Source organism: Anomaloglossus baeobatrachus, chromosome 3 (genome assembly GCF_048569485.1).
Source record: "Anomaloglossus baeobatrachus isolate aAnoBae1 chromosome 3, aAnoBae1.hap1, whole genome shotgun sequence".
NCBI classification, from domain to species: domain Eukaryota; kingdom Metazoa; phylum Chordata; class Amphibia; order Anura; family Aromobatidae; genus Anomaloglossus; species Anomaloglossus baeobatrachus.
Window position 1 is genome coordinate 699,931,965 of NC_134355.1, and position 20,154 is coordinate 699,952,118.

Genomic DNA, 20,154 nt, shown 5'->3' on the forward strand with positions numbered 1-20,154 from the left:
TCCTGTATATTTCTATATTATCTGCTGAGTGGAGAGGTAAACTCCTGTATATTCTATATTATCTGCTGAGTGGAGAGGTAATCTCCTGTATATTCTATATTATCTGCTGAGTGGAGGGTAAACTCCTGTATATTTCTATATTATCTGCTGAGTGGAGAGGTAAACTCCTGTATATTCTATATTATCTGCTGAGTGGAGGGTAAACTCCTGTATATTCTATATTATCTGCTGAGCGGAGAGGTAAACTCCTGTATATTCTATATTATCTGCTGAGCGGAGAGGTAAACTCCTGTATATTCTATATTATCTGCTGAGCGGAGAGGTAAACTCCTGTATATTCTATATTATCTGCTGAGCGGAGAGGTAAACTCCTGTATATTCTATATTATCTGCTGAGTGGAGAGGTAAACTCCTGTATATTCTATATTATCTGCTGAGTGGAGAGGTAAACTCCTGTATATTCTATATTATCTGCTGAGTGGAGGAATAAACTCCTGTATATTCTATATTATCTGCTGAGTGGAGGGTAAACTCCTGTATATTCTATATTATCTGCTGAGTGGAGGGTAAACTCCTGTATATTCTATATTATCTACTGAGTGGAGGGGTAAACTCCTGTATATTCTATATTATCTACTGAGTGGAGGGGTAAACTCCTGTATATTCTATATTATCTGCTGAGTGGAGAGGTAAACTCTTGTATATTCTATATTATCTGCTGAGAGGAGGGTAAACTCCTGTATATTCTATATTATCTGCTGAGTGGAGGGGTAAACTCCTGTATATTCTATATTATCTGCTGAGTGGAGGGTAAACTCCTGTATATTCTATATTATCTGCTGAGTGGAGGGTAAACTCCTGTATATTCTATATTATCTGCTGAGTGGAGAGGTAAACTCCTGTATATTCTATATTATCTGCTGAGTGGAGGAGTAAACTCCTGTATATTCTATATTATCTGCTGAGTGGAGAGGTAAACTCCTGTATATTCTATATTATCTGCTGAGTGGAGGAGTAAACTCCTGTATATTCTATATTATCTGCTGAGTGGAGGGTAAACTCCTTTATATTCTATATTATCTGCTGAGTGGAGGGTAAACTCCTGTATATTTCTATATTATCTGCTGAGGGGAGGGTAATCTCCTGTATATTCTATATTATCTGCTGAGTGGAGAGTTAAACTCCTGTATATTCTATATTATCTGCTGAGTGGAGGGGTAAACTCCTGTATATTCTATATTATCTGCTGAGTGGAGGGGTAAACTCTTGTGTATTCTATATTATCTGCTGAGTGGAGGGGTAAACTCCTGTATATTCTATATTATCTGCTGAGTGGAGGCGTAAATTCTTGTGTATTCTATATTATCTGCTGAGTGGAGGGGTAAACTCCTGTATATTCTATATTATCTGCTGAGTGGAGAGTAAACTCCTGTATATTCTATATTATCTGCTGAGTGGAGGGTAAACTCCTGTATATTCTATATTATCTGCTGAGTGGAGGGTAAACGCCTGTATATTCTATATTATCTGCTGAGCGGAGAGGTAAACTCCTGTATATTCTATATTATCTGCTGAGTGGAGGGTAAACTCCTGTATATTCTATATTATCTGCTGAGTGGAGAGGTAAACTCCTGTATATTCTATATTATCTGCTGAGTGGAGGGTAAACTCCTGTATATTCTATATTATCTGCTGAGTGGAGGGTAAACTCCTGTATATTCTATATTATCTGCTGAGGGGAGGGTAAACTCCTGTATATTCTATATTATCTGCTGAGTGGAGGGGTAAACTCCTATATATTCTATATTATTTGCTGAGTGGAGAGGTAAACTCCTGTATATTCTATATTATCTGCTGAGTGGAGGGTAAACTCCTGTATATTCTATATTATCTGCTGAGTGGAGGGTAAACTCCTGTATATTCTATATTATCTGCTGAGTGGAGGGTAAACTCCTGTATATTCTATATTATCTGCTGAGTGGAGGGTAAACTCCTGTATATTCTATATTATCTGCTGAGTGGAGAGGTAAACTCCTGTATATTTTATATTATCTGCTGAGTGGAGGGTAAACTCCTGTATATTCTATATTATCTGCTGAGTGGAGGGTAAACTCCTGTATATTCTATATTATCTGCTGAGTGGAGGGTAAACTCCTGTATATTCTATATTATCTGCTGAGCGGAGAGGTAAACTCCTGTATATTCTATATTATCTGCTGAGTGGAGGGTAAACTCCTGTATATTCTATATTATCTGCTGAGTGGAGAGGTAAACTCCTGTATATTCTATATTATCTGCTGAGTGGAGGGTAAACTCCTGTATATTCTATATTATCTGCTGAGTGGAGGGTAAACTCCTGTATATTCTATATTATCTGCTGAGGGGAGGGTAAACTCCTGTATATTCTATATTATCTGCTGAGTGGAGGGGTAAACTCCTATATATTCTATATTATTTGCTGAGTGGAGGGTAAACTCCTGTATATTCTATATTATCTGCTGAGTGGAGAGGTAAACTCCTGTATATTTTATATTATCTGCTGAGTGGAGGGTAAACTCCTGTATATTCTATATTATCTGCTGAGTGGAGAGGTAAACTCCTGTATATTCTATATTTGCTGAGTGGAGAGGTAAACTCCTGTATATTCTATATTATCTGCTAAGTGGAGGGGTAAACGTCTGTGTGTGTGTGTGTGTGTGTGTGTGTGTGTGTGTGTGTGTGTGTGTGTGTGTGTGAAGATCTCTATTGACTTTACTTAGTATATGTGTGACCATGTCATCGGTAGGTGTGACAATGGCCTCCACACACTGGAGACAGGCAGGTGTGACAATGGCCTCCACACACTGGAGACAGGCAGGTGTGACAATGGCCTCCACAGTCTGGAGACAGGCAGGTGTGACAATGGCCTCCACACACTGGAGACAGGCAGGTGTGACAATGGCCTCCACACACTAGAGACAGGCAGGTGTGACAATGGCCTCCACACAATGGAGACAGGCAGGTGTGACAATGGCCTCCACACTCTGGAGACAGGCAGGTGTGACAATGGCCTCCACAGTCTGGAGACAGGCAGGTGTGACAATGGCCTCCACACACTGGAGACAGGCAGGTGTGACAATGGCCTCCACACACTGGAGACAGGCAGGTGTGACAATGGCCTCCACACTCTGGAGACAGGCAGGTGTGACAATGGCCTCCACACTCTGGAGGCAGGCAGGTGTGACAATGGCCTCCACACACTGGAGACAGGCAGGTGTGACAATGGCCTCCACACACTTGGAGACAGGCAGGTGTGACAATGGCCTCCACACACTGGAGACAGGCAGGTGTGACAATGGCCTCCACACACTGGATACAGGCAGGTGTGACAATGGCCTCCACACACTGGAGACAGGCAGGTGTGACAATGGCCTCCACACACTGGAGACAGGAAGGTGTGACAATGGCCTCCACGCACTGGAGACAGGCAGGTGTGACAATGGCCTCCACACACTGGATACAGGCAGGTGTGACAATGGCCTCCACACACTGGAGACAGGCAGGTGTGACAATGGCCTCCACACACTGGAGACAGGCAGGTGTGACAATGGCCTCCACACACTGGAGACAGGCAGGTGTGACAATGGCCTCCACACACTGGAGACAGGCAGGTGTGAAGGAGGCCTAATACTCACCAGCATCTCTCCTTACACAGGATTACACAATAGTGGAGAAGACGACAGGTGACTGTGCGGCTGCCATCATTCATCTCCACGTATCCGGAGGACGGAGCAGTAATGAGCGCCCCATCACAGACGCCCCGCACCCCCCGATGCCTGAGAAGAAGATCCTAGACCTCACCAGATTGATGACGGAGCTGCTGACCGGAGAGGTGAGTGCAGGGAATGCTGGGAAATTCTACAGTGTACAGTGGAGGATTCTGGGTAATGTCGGTATATGTCTCTCAGGTTCCTATCAGGTGTCAGGATGTCGCTGTCTATTTCTCCATGGAAGAGTGGGAATACATGGAGGGGCAGAAGGATCAGGACCAGGACGTCAGGAGGAAAAATGACCCCACAAGGGTAGACGAGGACAAAAGCAACATGGCTGCACGGATATGGCTCCTCACCCTAGAGATGATCGACTTGTTAAAGGGAAAGGTGAGAATCTCCCGAGAGATCACACTTATCTCTATTACTATAACAGGAATGACTGAAAAGATGGAGGATTATTAGAATCTATGTGGTGATCACCGTCTCTCACTGTATACAGGAGCAAATGGTGGTGAAGACGACGTCTGGGGAGTGTGTGACCCCCCATCTGTCTGGAGGACGGAGCGAGATCCAGAGCCGCAACACAGAAGCCCCGCACTCCCCGACACCTGAGAAGATCCTCCACCTCACCAACAAGATCACCGAGCTGCTGACCGGAGAGGTGACTGCTGGGAGATTATACAGTGTACACCAGAGGATTCTGGGGGATGAGATGAGACTGCTGGGAGATTATACAGTGTATACTGGAGGATTCTGGGGGATGAGAGGAGACTGCTGGGAGATTATACAGTGTACACCGGAGGATTCTGGGGCATGAGAGGTGACTGCTGGGAGATTATACAGTGTACACCGGAGGATTCTGGGGGATGAGGAGAGGAGACTGCTGGGAGATTATACAGTGTACACCGGAGGATTCTGGGGGATGAGAGGAGACTGCTGGGGGATTATACAGTGTACACTGGAGGATTCTGGGGGATGAGAGGAGACTGCTGGGAGATTATACAGTGTACACTGGAGGATTCTGGGTGATGAGAGGAGACTGCTGGGAGATTATACAGTGTACACCGGAGGATTCTGGGGGATGAGAGGAGACTGCTGGGAGATTATACAGTGTACACTGGAGGATTCTGGGGGATGAGAGGAGACTGCTGGGAGATTATACAGTGTACACCGGAGGATTCTGGGGGATGAGAGGAGACTGCTGGGAGATTATACAGTGTACACTGGAGGATTCTGGGGGATGAGAGGAGACTGCTGGGAGATTATACAGTGTACACTGGAGGATTCTGGGGGATGAGGAGAGGAGACTGCTGGGAGATTATACAGTGTACACCAGAGGATTCTGGGGGATGAGAGGTGACTGCTGGGAGATTATACAGTGTACACTGGAGGATTCTGGGGGATGAGAGGAGACTGCTGGGAGATTATACAGTGTACACTGGAGGATTCTGGGTGAGGAGAGGAGACTGCTGGGGGATTATACAGTGTACACTGGAGGATTCTGGGGGATGAGAGGGGACTGCTGGGAGATTATACAGTGTACACCAGAGGATTCTGGGGGATGAGAGGAGACTGCTGGGGGATTATACAGTGTACACTGGAGGATTCTGGGTGAGGAGAGGAGACTGCTGGGAGATTATACAGTGTACACCAGGGGATTCTGGGGGATGAGAGGAGACTGCTGGGAGATTATACCGTGTACACTGGAGGATTCTGGGGGATGAGAGGAGACTGCTGAGAGATTATACAGTGTACACTGGAGGATTCTGGGGGATGAGAGGAGACTGCTGGGAGATTATACAGTGTACACTGGAGGATTCTGGGGGATGAGAGGTGACTGCTGGGAGATTATACAGTGTACACTGGAGGATTCTGGGGGATGAGAGGAGACTGCTGGGAGATTATACAGTGTACACCAGAGGATTCTGGGGGATGAGAGGAGACTGCTGGGAGATTATACAGTGTACACTGGAGGATTCTGGGTGATGAGAGGTGACTGCTGGGAAATTATACAGTGTACACCGGAGGATTCTGGGGGATGAGAGGAGACTGCTGGGAGATTATACAGTGTACACTGGAGGATTCTGGGGGATGAGAGGAGACTGCTGGGGGATTATACAGTGTACACTGTAGGATTCTGGGGGATGAGAGGTGACTGCTGGGAGATTATACAGTGTACACTGTAGGATTCTGGGTGATGAGAGGAGATTGCTGGGAGATTATACAGTGTACACTGGAGGATTCTGGGGGATGAGAGGAGACTGCTGGGAGATTATACAGTGTACACTGGAGGATTCTGGGGGATGAGAGGAGATTGCTGGGAGATTATACAGTGTACACTGGAGGATTCTGGGGGATGAGAGGAGACTGCTGGGAGATTATACAGTGTACACTGGAGGATTCTGGGGGAGGAGAGGAGACTGCTGGGAGATTATACAGTGTACACTGGAGGATTCTGGGGGATGAGAGGAGACTGCTGGGAGATTATACAGTGTACACTGGAGGATTCTGGGTGAGGAGAGGAGACTGCTGGGAGATTATACAGTGTACACTGGAGGATTCTGGGTGATGTTGGTCTCGTTGGTTGTCAGGTTCCTCTCCGGTGTCAGGATGTCGCTGTCTTCTTCTCCCTGGAGCAGTGGGAGTATGTAGAAGGACACCGGGGTCTGTACTCGGATGTTGTGGTGGAGGAGCGCCGGCTGTCTGTATCACCAGGTTAGTGGAAACCTCCGTTCTTTCTTCTTGTTTTCTGTGGTCGGCATTACCAGATGTCATGGAGCCGTACCACTACATGTCACACACATGTCTACAATCACCTGTGTTCCTGTTGGGAAATATGGTGTTAATATCTTCCTCCTGGGACCTCCATGGGGATATCCTTAATATCAGGAACGTCATCATTTTTGGTACCTGAGCCTTCTCATTTACCTCCCTCCATTGAAGTTCTGCTGGGGAGGTAGGTGGGAGCAGCTCGTACCTACTAATAGGGGATCATGACCCGGAGCCAGGGTTCAGTTCTGGGAGATTCACCGTGCTGTAAGTACTGTACCATTTTCCAAATGAAGTGCCCCTCCTCACAAGATCTCTGCCATTCCTATGACCACACGTCTAGTAACTTTCGTTTGTTTTTCATTTTTATGTGTCTTGTCCCCTTTGTAACTTTTTTTGTATATTTTTAGAATCACTGCCTAATTGTTGGATTAAATATATAACATTTAATAGCTTCGTTCCTCTTACTCTATATCCCGCATCCCTGAAGCCTTGTAAGTGCCAGGAGTACAGTAGAGATTGCTTACACTTTTCAGCTTCCGTCTTCTGGCGCTCAGTACAAGGAAAGGGCAGTATTATACTGTGTGATGAACGTTTAGCTACCCAGAAAGCTATCTAACTGAACTGTCAAACATTTGTGAGGACTTGGGAACATTAAATATCATCTGAGATGTAGCAACACTTGGATTATAGCCAGTTTTATATGATGTCCCCTGTATACTGTGTCCCCACAGATTCTTACAGTGACAGACCTGCACATTATACGTTGTGGAGAGGGGCAGTGTGGGGTGATATTTTGTGCAGGAAGCACAGTGAGGTGCAGCAGGGGAGATATTTATGTACTGTCCGTGGTTCTGGCACTGCTTTCATGTACTGACGGTAGGTCTATCGTTGCTTTCATGTACTGGCGGTGGTACCGGTGCCGCATACCTGTGCAGAGATCTTGTTGCAATCCATAACCTACTTCATAGCTATGTTATAATTGATACATTTTCAAAATGTAGAGATTTTAGATTATGAGGAGGATTTGGTGAGTTTCTGCTTCAAAACTCACCAAAGCGGAAAATTTCCAAATCCTCCTGAAATACTCAAAACTTGCTACTGGTGATGTACTAATGATGGTTCTGGTGATGTTTACATGTAAGTATCACTTTAAAATGTTTGCGTCCCTTAGGATTCGTTCACTATGGCAATGTGGCCATTGGACTGAAAAAAATGTTTTGCATCCCTGCAGTATGATGTCCTGACAGCTGCTCTATATACAGTATGATGTCCCCACAGCTCCCTAGTCACAGAATGATGCCCCACAGGTTCCTACATACAGTATATCTCCCACATCTCCCCTATACATTGTATTATGCCTCCCACACAGTATAATGGATCGTCAGTCCCATGCACACAGAATGTTGGACCCCACAGCACTCTACACAGTTTGATATATCCAACATCCCCATACACAATATGATGGACCCCACTATCCCCCTATACACAGTATGGTGGACCACAAAACCCACTATGCACAGGATTCTGACCCGAAATCCACCCCAGCACACAGTAAAAAGGACCCTACAGCCCCTTACACACAGTATAAGACGCACCCCCTACTTTCCCCCAAAATTTGGGGCAACAAAAGTGCGTCTTATAAAGCGAAAAATACGGTAGTTCAGAGAAGATCTGCCAGGATATTGAGTGGACTGCAACTATGTCCTATGAGGAACGGTTAAAAGACCTGGGAATGTTTAGCATGCAAAAAAGAAGGCTAAGAGGAGGATTATTAGCTGCCTACAAATATCTGAAGGGCTGTCACACTGTATAGGGATCAGCCCTGTTCTCATTTGCACATGGAAAGACTAGAAGCCGTGGAATTAAACTGAAAGGGAGAAGATACAGATTAAATATTATAAAAACATTTGATTATGAGGGTGATCAATGAGTGAAGCAGGCGGCTACGAGAGGTGGGGAGTTCTCCTTAATGGAAGTCTTCAAACAGCGGCTGGACAGACATCTGTCTGAGATGATTCCTGAATTGAGTGAATCCTGCATTGATCAGGGGATCGGAGACGATGACCCAAGAGCTCTCTTCCAACTATAACATTCTGATTCTAAAACATATGCCCTTTAATACCGTATCCCCTACAATTTTTGCGTCGTGTCCAGATAATGGGTGAGGCTGTATGAGTTACACAAATAGAATGACGAGAGAAGGTGCTAAAGTCTGTCCTCAGAATCCTGATGGTCATCAACCTCTTGCTTGTTCAGAAGCTGTTCAGATGCCACTTTCCCTGGGTGCATCAGAGGTCAGCATGGGGACATTGATCCTTCTTTCCTCTGGATAGGACAGCTACCTATAAAGTGTAGAAAAGGCGATTCTGGTTCTGCTGCTTTGACCCCTTCCCAATACCTTCTGCAAACATTCACCAGGGTGAAGGTCATAAAGAATCTTCCTGTCAAGAAGGCCTGGATGCTGAGGGTTTGCTCCTTGGAGAAGTTTTGATCCCAGAGTATTTTCTTGCTGAACAAATGATAAAATATGCCTGGCATCCATATGCCTCATCCAATATTCCATCATTGGAGCGATTTGTATGGGCTGCTGCTGGCTGAAGGCAGTGGAACAATCCCTGAGGGAATGAGCCACTCCTGGCTGGGCCTACGTAATGTTCCATGACCGCTGCCTCCTGGTGTTGATGGTAGTGTTGCTTGTGGTCGCCAAGATTGCGTAGTTTGACTCCCACTAAGGCCTGAAACACACATCCGTGAAAAAACATGCACGTGTGTTATGTCAGTTTATCGGGTCCGTGTCCCATTTTTGTGTCCGTTTTTATGGTCCGTGTGGCATCTGTGTGAACTGCGTATGCTAGCCGTGTGTGTATGTGGAATGTCCGTGTGTGCGTGTGAAACTTAACTGACGTTTGTGTGTGAAATGACCGTGTGTGATGTAAAATGTAGTTGCTACATGTCGGCTGACAGCAGACAGCAACGTGCGCTGAGAATGAACTCGGGTGAACTTCACCCGATTTCATTGTCATACCGCGGCTCTGTCTGTGTCGTGTCCTGATTAGCGGTCACCCGTGAAAGACTCACTGGTGACCGCTAATCCCCTGAGTGACAGAAGTGAGCAGCGCGATTAGCGCTGCCGTCACTCAAGTTACCCGCGGCTAGCTGGATCCTCCAGCCGAGACCGCAACTCGCCTGTGACTTCATTGCTGTCACTCGGGCGACTTGCTGTCACAGTTGGAGGATCCAGCTGTGGCCACGAGTAACCTCAGTGACAGCACAGCTGATCGCGTGGCTCACCTCAGTTGCTGCGTGGAGCTGACAGGAGCGGCGGTGTTCTTCTGCAGCTCTTGTCACCTTCATGTAGCAGAGCTGGAAGCGCCGCGGGACCTCCGTGGATTACGCCGGACATGGATGGGTATTTGGGGCATAATAAATTGGTGAACGCGGGTTTTTTGTAGTGTTTATTATTTCAAATAAAAGATTTTTTCACTCTGTGTGTTTATTTACTGTAGCTTACAGATTAATCATTGGGGGTGTCTCATAGACGCCTGCAATGATTAATCTAGGACTTATTGGCAGCTATGGGCTGCCAATAACTCCTTATTACCCCGATTGACAACGCACCAGGGCAAATCGGGAAGAGTCGGGTAGAGTCCCAGAACTGTCGCATCTATTGTATGTGGCAATTCCGGGCGGGGAACGGTGAGTATGAGAGGGGGGGGGAGACTGACTGACCGACTGTGAGAGAGGGACAGACAGACAGAGACCGACCGACGGACTGAGGGAGATTGACCGACATAGACAGAAAAAGTAAGAATGACCGACATCGCTACAAAAAAGCACCAAACGTACACGGAGCATACAGAGATGCATCCGTGTCACGTTATTGTGCGCACATACCCATTGACTTTCATGGGGTCCGTTTGTGCGTGCTCCGTGCTGAAAACGGACATGCTTCCGTGCAAAACGGAAACACATACGGATTACGGACACACGGACCTTATGGAATCACGCACGTGTGACTTCAATGATAGATTAACATTGGTGCATGTTTGTCCGTGTCTTTGGTACATACGGAAACGGGACAAACACGCACATGTTTAACGGATGTGTGTTTCAGGCCTAAGGCTGTTCCTGACTGTAATTAGGGCTTATTTTTTGGAGTGGGGCTTATATTTCGAGCATACTCCAAAAATCCTGTAAAATCATGCTAGGGTTTATTTTCGGGGTAGGTCTTATTTTCCAGGAAACACAGTATTAACAGACAATTTATCCGCCAACTAATACTTCATGCTGTGATAGCCTGGAGGGGTTGAATCCCTTTCGCTGATAGACATCTTGTTTGAAAATCTCCTCATATAAATTTACTAGAGGAGCACTATGATATTTTACAGATGTGGTAACTGTCAGTCTGTGATGCCGGACCTTACATGTCTCTTTACATAAAACACCAAAAGAAACTGAGCTGTAACAAATTACAAGCATGTGAATGGCAGCCTCAAGACTAGAAAAAAAACAAAAAAAACACCTTTTTGTGTTTTTTGTCTGTTTTCTTGCTTTAGTTCAAGATGGGGGTGCAGCCCTCCTTATACTGAGACTGGGCAATCAATTTGATTCCCACTGTGCTGTGTATTTAATCTGGGACCCAGCTGACCACTTGTTACCATTCACATTAGAGTTTTGATATGACACAAGTCAGGTACAGAATATGTTTTTAACTTTAGCTGGTTAGGGACCGTCCCAGATGGGTACACCGTGACGAGGTGGGACGGCTTCTTACCTTTTTGCAAAAATGTATATACTAAGTACTCTGTTATTAAGCACTTGCAATTTATTTATTTATAGTTAGGGTATTTTTCATACAATTTCTCTTTGTTTTTTTTTTCTATGTTTCTTTACATAGTGTAGTCATAACAAATATACCAGTTCTAGTAGCTACATACAGTAGTAGTAGTACCAACATTCCCATCTGTAGAATGTCTTGCAGAATTCCCATCAGCCACCCACCTGTATCAATAAACCAAATGGCAGGAGCGGTTGGCTGCATCTCATTTATATAGGGAATGTTTGAGGAAAGCATTTGTACAGTATATAGGTCACCATGAGGAAATACAAAGGTATCCGGCGTAAGGTGTGCAAAGTTTCCAGTTCCTTCTGTACCTGGAGAAGCCATTTGTAGGCCTGGTGATCACACACTAGATATAAATCCTTAGGCAGTATGCAGGGGATGATGTCAGTGCGTCTCCCAAGACAACTTATATAAGTCAAAAGTCTTTGCATTGGAGTTTTGAGACATCAAGGTCAGTTGTTTTGGGAACCAACCTCATTCCCTCAACAAGTTAGACTCAAAAGGTAATTAAATTGGTCAAGTCGTTCACAAGTCTGGGCGGTATCTGTAAACCACAGCTCATAGCGCTATCTCCGGTGTCATTGTCATCTTATTGAAGATGTCTCCTCCTGTTTCCTACTTATCCAAAGCTGTTGCCGAGGATGGTGTATGCGCCCTTGCCTCCTTAGCCCTCTTCAAGGCCGCGGGAGCGTGGGTGGTCAGAATAGAAGAGGAACCACCCCCAGCAGCAGGTAATAGACACTGGGTTACCATGGTGGAGGAGATACGTAGATTGGAATCCCCCAATCCATGTGGGCCCTTACAGTTTTCTGAGGCTCGACCTCTCTTTGAGCACCAGGGGACAAGCACTAATAAAATGCCCCTTTTTACCGCAGAAAAAAACATACACATTCCCTTTTAGGAGTAGGGAACTTTCTCCACACCTGGGACGTCTCACCGAGCTGTATGGACTCGAATGAGGCTTCCAGAGGTGAAACAGGTACCTCTGCACTCTCCCAAAAAGACTTGGTGTTATTAGTTCTTTGACGGAACCGGCAATCTACCAGAGCCATGGCACATTCAAGAAAGTGGGGGGCGGGGTCATATATAACCAATGCCTCCTTTACCACTCTCGGACACGCCCAGAAAAAAATGATTCTTGGTGTGACACTTTATTTAGTTTTGGTGAAGTTGAAGCACTAGCTCTAATATACTGACATTTTTTTGCAGGCCTAGCTAGTGCTTGTTGATCAAGGGCAGTAATAAATGGTGTATTCTCTGTTTTTTATGTCAGCAATTTTTTTTTTTTTTATGTTATTCTTTGATATTTTTGTATGATTAATTTATTTACTATATATATTTTTTATATATGTAGTGATGTTCTATTGAATCAACCATGAGATTTTAAATGATAATGAAATTAAAACATTTAATGTTATAACTTACTCGTATGTTTGTCTGTGTGACATGTACTGATAAGTTTAAATACTGTTACTCTTTCATACCGTGGGTATCTTGATGTATTAATAGAAATGTTTTTAAATTTTTCTAAGCTGTGATTTAAAAAAAAAATATATAAATAATGAAATCTATTTTTATCTCTAACAGAAAATGCAAGTGATCATAAAGGAAATGTGATGTTATCGCTAGACTGTAATGTAAAAGAAGAAGGTAACCTGTGTCAGTCCTCAGGAGGAAACCTCATTACCATTAATGTACATCGAGAAGATCCTCTTACATGCAAGACAAATCACACAAGAGAGGAGCCGTACTCATGTTCAGAATGCGGGAAATGTTTTAAAGTAAAATCACATCTTGTTACACATCTAAGAATTCACACAGGAGAGAAGCCGTATTCATGTTCAGAATGTAAAAAATATTTTTCAACCAAACGTCATCTAATTAGACATCAAAGAATTCACACAGGAGAGAAACCGTATTCATGTTCAGAATGTAAGAAATATTTTTCAATCAAACATCATCTAATTAGACATCAAAGAATTCACACAGGAGAGAAGCCGTTTTCATGTTCAGAATGTGGGAAACATTTTTCAAACAAATATCCTCTAATTAGACATCAAAGAGTTCACACAGGAGAGAAGCCGTTTTCATGTTCAGAATGTGGGAAACATTTTTCAAACAAATATCATCTTATTAGACATGTGAGAATTCATACAGAAGAGAAGCCGTATTCATGTTCACAATGTGAGAAATGTTTTTCACTTGAAGTTCTTCTTATTAGACATCAGAGAATTCATACAGGAGAAAGGCTCTTTTCATGTTCAGAATGTGGAAAAGGTTTTATAGATAAATCAGATCATTCTAAACATGAGAAAATTCACAAAGAGAAGCCGTATTTATGTTCAGAATGTGGGAAATGTTTTGCTATAAAATCATGTCTTGTTAGACATCAGAGAATTCACACAGGAGAGAAGCTGCATTCATGTGCAGTATGTCAGAAACGTTTTACAGATAAATCAAGGCTTATTAAACATGAGAAAGTTCACACAGGAGAGAAGCCATATTCATGTTCAGAATGTGGGAAATGTTTTAAAGAAAAATCAAATCTTATTCAGCATAAAAGACATCACACAGGAGAGAAGCCATATTCATGTTCAGAATGTGGAAAATGTTTTATTGCAAAATGTCGTCTTGTGCAACATGAGCGAATTCATACAGGAGAGAAGCCGTATTCATGTTCAGTATGTCAGAAAAGTTTTACAGATAAATCAAAGCTTATTAAACATGAGAATGTTCACACAGTAGAAAAGCCATATTTATGTTCAGAATGTGGGAAATGTTTTAAAGAAAAAAAAAATCTTATTCAGCATAAAAGATATCACACAGGAGAGAAGCCGTATTCATGTTCAGAATGTGGTAAATGTTTTATTGCAAAATGTCGTCTTGTGCGACATGAGCAAATTCATACAGGAGAGAAGCCATATTCATGTTCCGAATGTGGGAAATGTTTTTCTGTAAAATGTCATCTTGTTACACATGAGAAAATTCACACAGGAGAGAGGCCGTATTCATGTTCAGAATGTGGGAAATGTTTTTCTGTAAAATGTCGTCTTGTGCGGCATGAGCGAATTCATACACAAGAGAAGCCGTATTCATGTTCAGAATGTGGGAAATGTTTTATAGTAAAATCTCATCTTGTTACACATGAGAAAATTCACATAGGGGAGAAGCCGTATTCCTGTTCAGAATGTGGGAAAGGTTTTATTCTAAAATGTCATCTCGTTACACATGAGAAAATTCACACTGGAGAGAAGCCGTATTCATGTTCAAATTGTCATAAAGTTTTTAAATATAAATCAAGTCTGACTGCGCATGAGAGAATTCACACAGGAGATACATATTCATGTTCCGAATGTGGAAAATGTTTTTTGAATAAAGCAAATTTTCTTTCTCATGTGAAAACGCACTCAGAAGAAAAGATATATTCATGTTCAGAATGTGGGAAATGGTTTAATACTGAAGCCCTGCTAAGTGATCATCAAAGAAATCACACTGAAGAGAAGCGATTTACATGTAGTGAATGTGGGATATGTTTTATATTTGAATCAAGTTTTGTCAGACATAAGAAAGTTCATGATCAGAGTGTGGAAAGTGTTTCTTTACACAAATCATTTCAGGTTAAACATCCAAGAAGTTACACAGTAGAGAAGCCGTATTCATGCTCTGAATGTGGGAAATGCTTTATTAGTAAAGACAAACTTCATACTCATCAGAAAAGTCACACACAGGTGAAGCCCTTTTGATGGTTAGGCTGTGTGCACACGTTGCGTTTTTTACCGCGGAAACGCTGCGTTTAGAACCGCAGCGTTTCAGTGGCAAATTGCATGCGTTCAGCTTTCCCAGCAAAGTGTATGAGAAAGCCGAAAAATCAGTGCACACGCTGCGTTTCTAAACGCAGCGTTTTGGATGCCAAAAATCGGTGCGGAAAGAAAAGCAGCATGTCACTTCTTTTGTGCGGTGTGGCTGCGTTCTCTCCCCCATTGAATCAATGATGTGGGGTCAGAACGCAGCTACAACGCAGTGAGCTGCTTTTTTGTTGCGGTCCGCGGCCTTTGTCGGCACGCCAGAACGCAGGCATTTACCTGGAAGTCAGGTCAAGAGGTTTCCTGTTGACCTCACTTCCTGGCAAAGTCCAGGAAAGCCCCCGGTGTCTCCAAAGTGCCCGCCCTGACCCCCGACCCCCCCCCTCCCAAAAATCCAACATGGCCGCGCGCACAGTAGCGCACCGGCCGCCCTGCTCCTATGATTTCTGTCGCATGTGCAATAACACATGCGACAGAAAAATGCCCCCCAGGCCCTGCCCGGTCACCCTCTATTCCCCCGGTATTCCCCCTTACGTGTCCGGTCGCAGCGCTGATCCCCCGCGGCCCCCTCCTCCTTCACAGCAGACGCCGGCCGGTCACATGTGCAGAGCAGCTGACAGCCAGCACTGTGTTCAGTGTGAGCTGTGCTGGCTGCTCGGCACTCTGCAGCTGTGACCCGGGGAGAGTGGGTGCAGATTTTTGGCACCCACTCTCCTCAAATGGAGGGTCTGCCCTCCTAGAAAATGGGGGATACGTTCCCTGAACGTGCCCCCATATTCTAGAAGGTCCAGAGGCGACGTGGGACGTCCATATGGATTTCTGCGGACCCATTTTTTTCAAATTTTTTGATTAAATTGGAGAACAAGGGTATAATTTGGGGAGTGTTTTTTCTAATAAAAATTTTTTTGTCATTTTTTTGCTTTTGTTTACTGTCAATTAGTTATGTCGGGTATCTAATAGATGCCGTGACATCACTAATTGCTGGGCTTGATGCCAGGTGACATTACACATCTGGTATAAACCCCATTTATTACCCCGTTTGCCAACGCACCAGGGCGCGGGATGAGTTGGGGCGAAGCGCCAGGATTGGCGCATCTAATGGATGCGCCACTTCTGGGGCGGCTGCGGCCTGCTATTTTTAGGCTGGGAAGAGTCCAATAACCATGGCTCTTCCCACCCTGAGAATACCAGACCCCAGCTGTCAGCTTCACCTTGGCTGGTGATCTAATTTGGGGGGACCCCACGTTTTTTTTTTTTTAATTCTTTATTTATAAATAAAAAAAAAAAGCCTGGGGAGCCCTCCAAATTGATCACCAGCCAAGATGAAGCTGCCAGCTGTGGTTTGCAGGCTACAGCTGTCTGCTTTACCCTGACTGGCTATCAAAAATAGGGGGGACCCCACGCCATTTTTTTCATTGTTTTTTTTTTTTTTTTATTGGATAAATACTAAGCTAGGCACCCTTTAGTGCCACATGAAAGGTACTAAAGGTGCCAGCTTAGAATATGCAGGCGGGGGTGGGACGTTATATATATTTGACATCCATTCATCCATTGACGCTTTTTAGGTTGTGTGCCCACAATCAGGGTTTGCAGTGGTTTGGGCGCAGAGTGTTTTCCCTGCGTCCATAACGCTGCGTTGTGCAGTAGAAGCACAGTGGAAGGATTTTTGGAGATCCCGTGCCCACTGTGCTTCTTTTCTCCGCAGCATAAACTGACCGGTGGCGCAGCATCCCGAGCCTCAGCATGTCAATTTATGCTGCGGAGACGAGAGTGTTCTCTGCAGGTAGCATAGAGCTAAAGTCCACAGCATCCTGAACCCAAATCGTGGGCATGGGCAGCTGCGTTCTCCCGTGGACAACACTCACATCTCTGCAGGAAGGCTGACACTGTGTACTAGACGCCGTGTCGCTGGATCATGGCCACATAGCCTTAGGCCTCTTTCACACGTCAGTGATTCTGGTACGTTTGTGCTTTTTTTTAAACGTACCAGAATCACTGACATACGCAGACCCATTATAATGAATGGGTCTGCTCACACGTCAGTGATTTTTCACTGCACGTGTCTCCGTGCGGCGTACCCGCGTGTGCGTGATTGCCGCACGGAGACATGTCCATTTTTTTCTGGCATCACTGATGTTCCACGGACCACGCAGTGGTGTGGTCCGTGAAACACGTGCCAGAAAAAAACGTGCTTTTAAAATAAAAATCATTTTAACTCACCCGGCGTCCAGCGATGTCCTCTGCAGCCCGTTCTCCCTGCTGCTTCTGAGCCGGCTCATTATTGTCGCGCATATTCATGATGTGCAACACAGCCGACCCGGAAGCAGCTGCTGCGGGGGTCAGCGCCAGCCGGATGCTGCGCCGCGGGAGCGATCAGCACCATGGAGAGCGGGAGCGCGCACAGGTGAGTTAATCTCTAAGTGCAATCACGGGCCACGGAGAACGGAGCCCGGATTGCACTTAGACAACCCATGTGTGCCGTGATTCACGGCACACGGAGGGACATGTGCGTGTTTTACACGCCAGTGAAAAACGTCTGTTTTTCACTGACGTGTGAAACGGGCCTAAAAGTGAGAATATTGTTGCTACAGCAACATTTTGGGTGAAGTAGCTGTGGATTCAAAATGCTTAATATACTCCTGAATAAAATCCTTGAGGGGTGCAGATTCCAAAATGGGGTCACTTGTGGGGGTTTTCTGACGTATAGGTACCCAAGGGGCTCTGCTAATGTGACATGGTGCGCGAAGTTTATTTCAACTTTTCCAAAATTCAAATGGTGCTCCTTCCATTCCAAGCCCTCCCATTTATCCAAACAGAATGTGGAGAAGGAAATGACATCACAGGGTTTTTTTCCCAAAGGTCTGTGTTCAACCAACTTTATTAACACTGACAAGTCTTAAAAAACGCACCTAAAAAAACGCATGAAAAACGCATGCGTTTTCGATGCCTTTTTCTCAAAAAGCATTGTTTACAATTCTCCCCTCTGCCAGAGGGTGCGTTTTTTTCCGCGCTGAAAAAAAAGAAACGTGTGCACATAGCCTTAATATGAAAAAATGTTTTACAAATAAATTAAAGCAAAAATATTATCTTTTTTTACAAGTCAACATTGTTATTTTGTAAAGATTAAACTTTTTCTTATTGCATACACTGAAGCTGCCAAGCAACTAAATTACATTTACTTTGTGTCATCTGTGACATGGATCCTTTGGGGACAATAATTGTGGACATAAGGATAAAATAAACATGTATGTAACTATGTATGTATCAGTTTTGATCTTCATTCAAATGGTGTATAAAGATAAAAGTGATGGAATTTAGCAAAAAAAACCCTGAAATTAGCAATATATTCAGTATCCTGCATTAGTGTATGTAAGCCGCCCAAGCTAGGAGCAAGTCCAAAACATGAAGGACGTGAAAATGTTTTATTATACATCACTTATGTTTTTTCTACTGTTGGTTTCCAAATATTAATTTAAGATGTTGCCTAAAATCTGCATAAATAAGTGCAGATTTGTCCTCTCTGCTGATCTATGGGGGATTTTGTTTCCTTCTTTCCCATCGATATCATGCGCAGGAAATCTTACATCGAGCCAATGCATCTTTATGGGATTGAGAATAAAGCATTGACCTAGTCTTTCAGAGGTCTTTCATTTCATGTGTCCCCAGCCATTGATTAGTGGGTTTACTGGTATGTTTAGGGTCATTGTCATAGTGCAGGGGTTAGAGTAATGAGTGTCATTTCTCCTGACAGGCTCCATGATTAGATTCCCAAGGGCTCGTTCAGATGATCGCATTATATGTATTTGTGCTGTTCCTATTCCCCACGAAGAGCACATGTAACCACTGCAGCCAGTGTGCCTGAACAGTACACAAGGCAGATTTTCCATATTGACTAATGGCTTAAGTTAAAAAATTAGTACCAGGCGTTATACTGGTCAAATTTATGGACCAGAGTAGTGCATATATAATTTTGTCTGAAATCTCCACTTTGTCGATAGTTCTCTGTCTAGTTCCTTTCCAAACTCCTAGGTATGAAAAATTCCCTATTCTGAACTCCTCAAAGCACCCCGGATCTAGATTTTGTGATGTCACGTTTCAACATTTGCAAATAATCCTCTTCAGAAAGAAGGAGGATTTATACTTTAGCACTACTTATTGGATTTAGTAATCCTAAAAGTCAATATCGACCCTTTCTCAAGCCTTGCCACATGACTTCTATAAGAAGCCAAAAAAAGAAACTCCATTTTCAGGGCATTTGCCTCCTTAGTGCAAAGCGGGCGGTCTGATTTGGTGAGAAGAGAGGCCTCTGACGAGATCTAAGGGGTAACATTTCTCCTTGTGCATAGCGCCAGGTCGGTGTAAATAGACTTATAGGCCATCCAATGCTCCTCTAGGAATATAAATATGAAAATATTCTCTTCAGAGAGAAAGAGGACAGGAACTCTAACGCCACCTGTGACGGCATGGACTCAGTCAGTGCCTAGCATGGGTTAAGTTTCTTAAAATTCAGCCAGACATGATGATAGATTGTTTATGAATGGGGAATAAACCCCTCATTGTTTCTACAAGACTCTTAAGCTGGGTTTACACACTGCAACATCTCAAACGACATCGCTGTAACGTCACCGGTTTTGTGACGCAATAGCGATGTTGTTTGCGATGTTGCAGTGTGTGAAACCTATCAGCGACCTGGCCCCTGCTGTGAAGTTGCTGGAAGTTGCTGATCACTACAAGTCGTTCAGGACCATTCCTAGGTCCTTTGTTTCCCGCTGTGCAGCATGAAGTTTCAGTGTGTGAATCCTTTTCAGCGACTTTGTTAGCAACTTCCCTTTCAAAAGGCTGCTTATCAACGTCCCCAACAACCAGCTAGGTCGCTCTGCAGGTCCGGATCGCTGGTAAGTTGTTGGCCAGGTTTGCCGGGTTGAACGCTCACCAGAGACTGAGCAGAGACTTATGGAGATCGCTATTGCGTCACCAAACCGGT

General features: G+C 44.3%; 1 protein-coding gene across 1 annotated transcript in view; it reads left to right on the forward strand.

Annotated features, from left to right (window-relative positions):
• Positions 1–15,135, forward strand: part of LOC142297112 (uncharacterized) — a 189,542-nt gene extending 174,407 nt beyond the window's left edge. Inside the window, exon 8 of the mRNA XM_075341378.1 lies at positions 13,108–15,135. Within this exon, the coding sequence (XP_075197493.1) occupies positions 13,108–15,110 (2,003 nt within the window). The 3' untranslated portion in view covers positions 15,111–15,135. The remainder of the gene's footprint in view (positions 1–13,107) is intronic.
• The last annotated feature ends 5,019 nt before the right edge of the window (positions 15,136–20,154 follow it).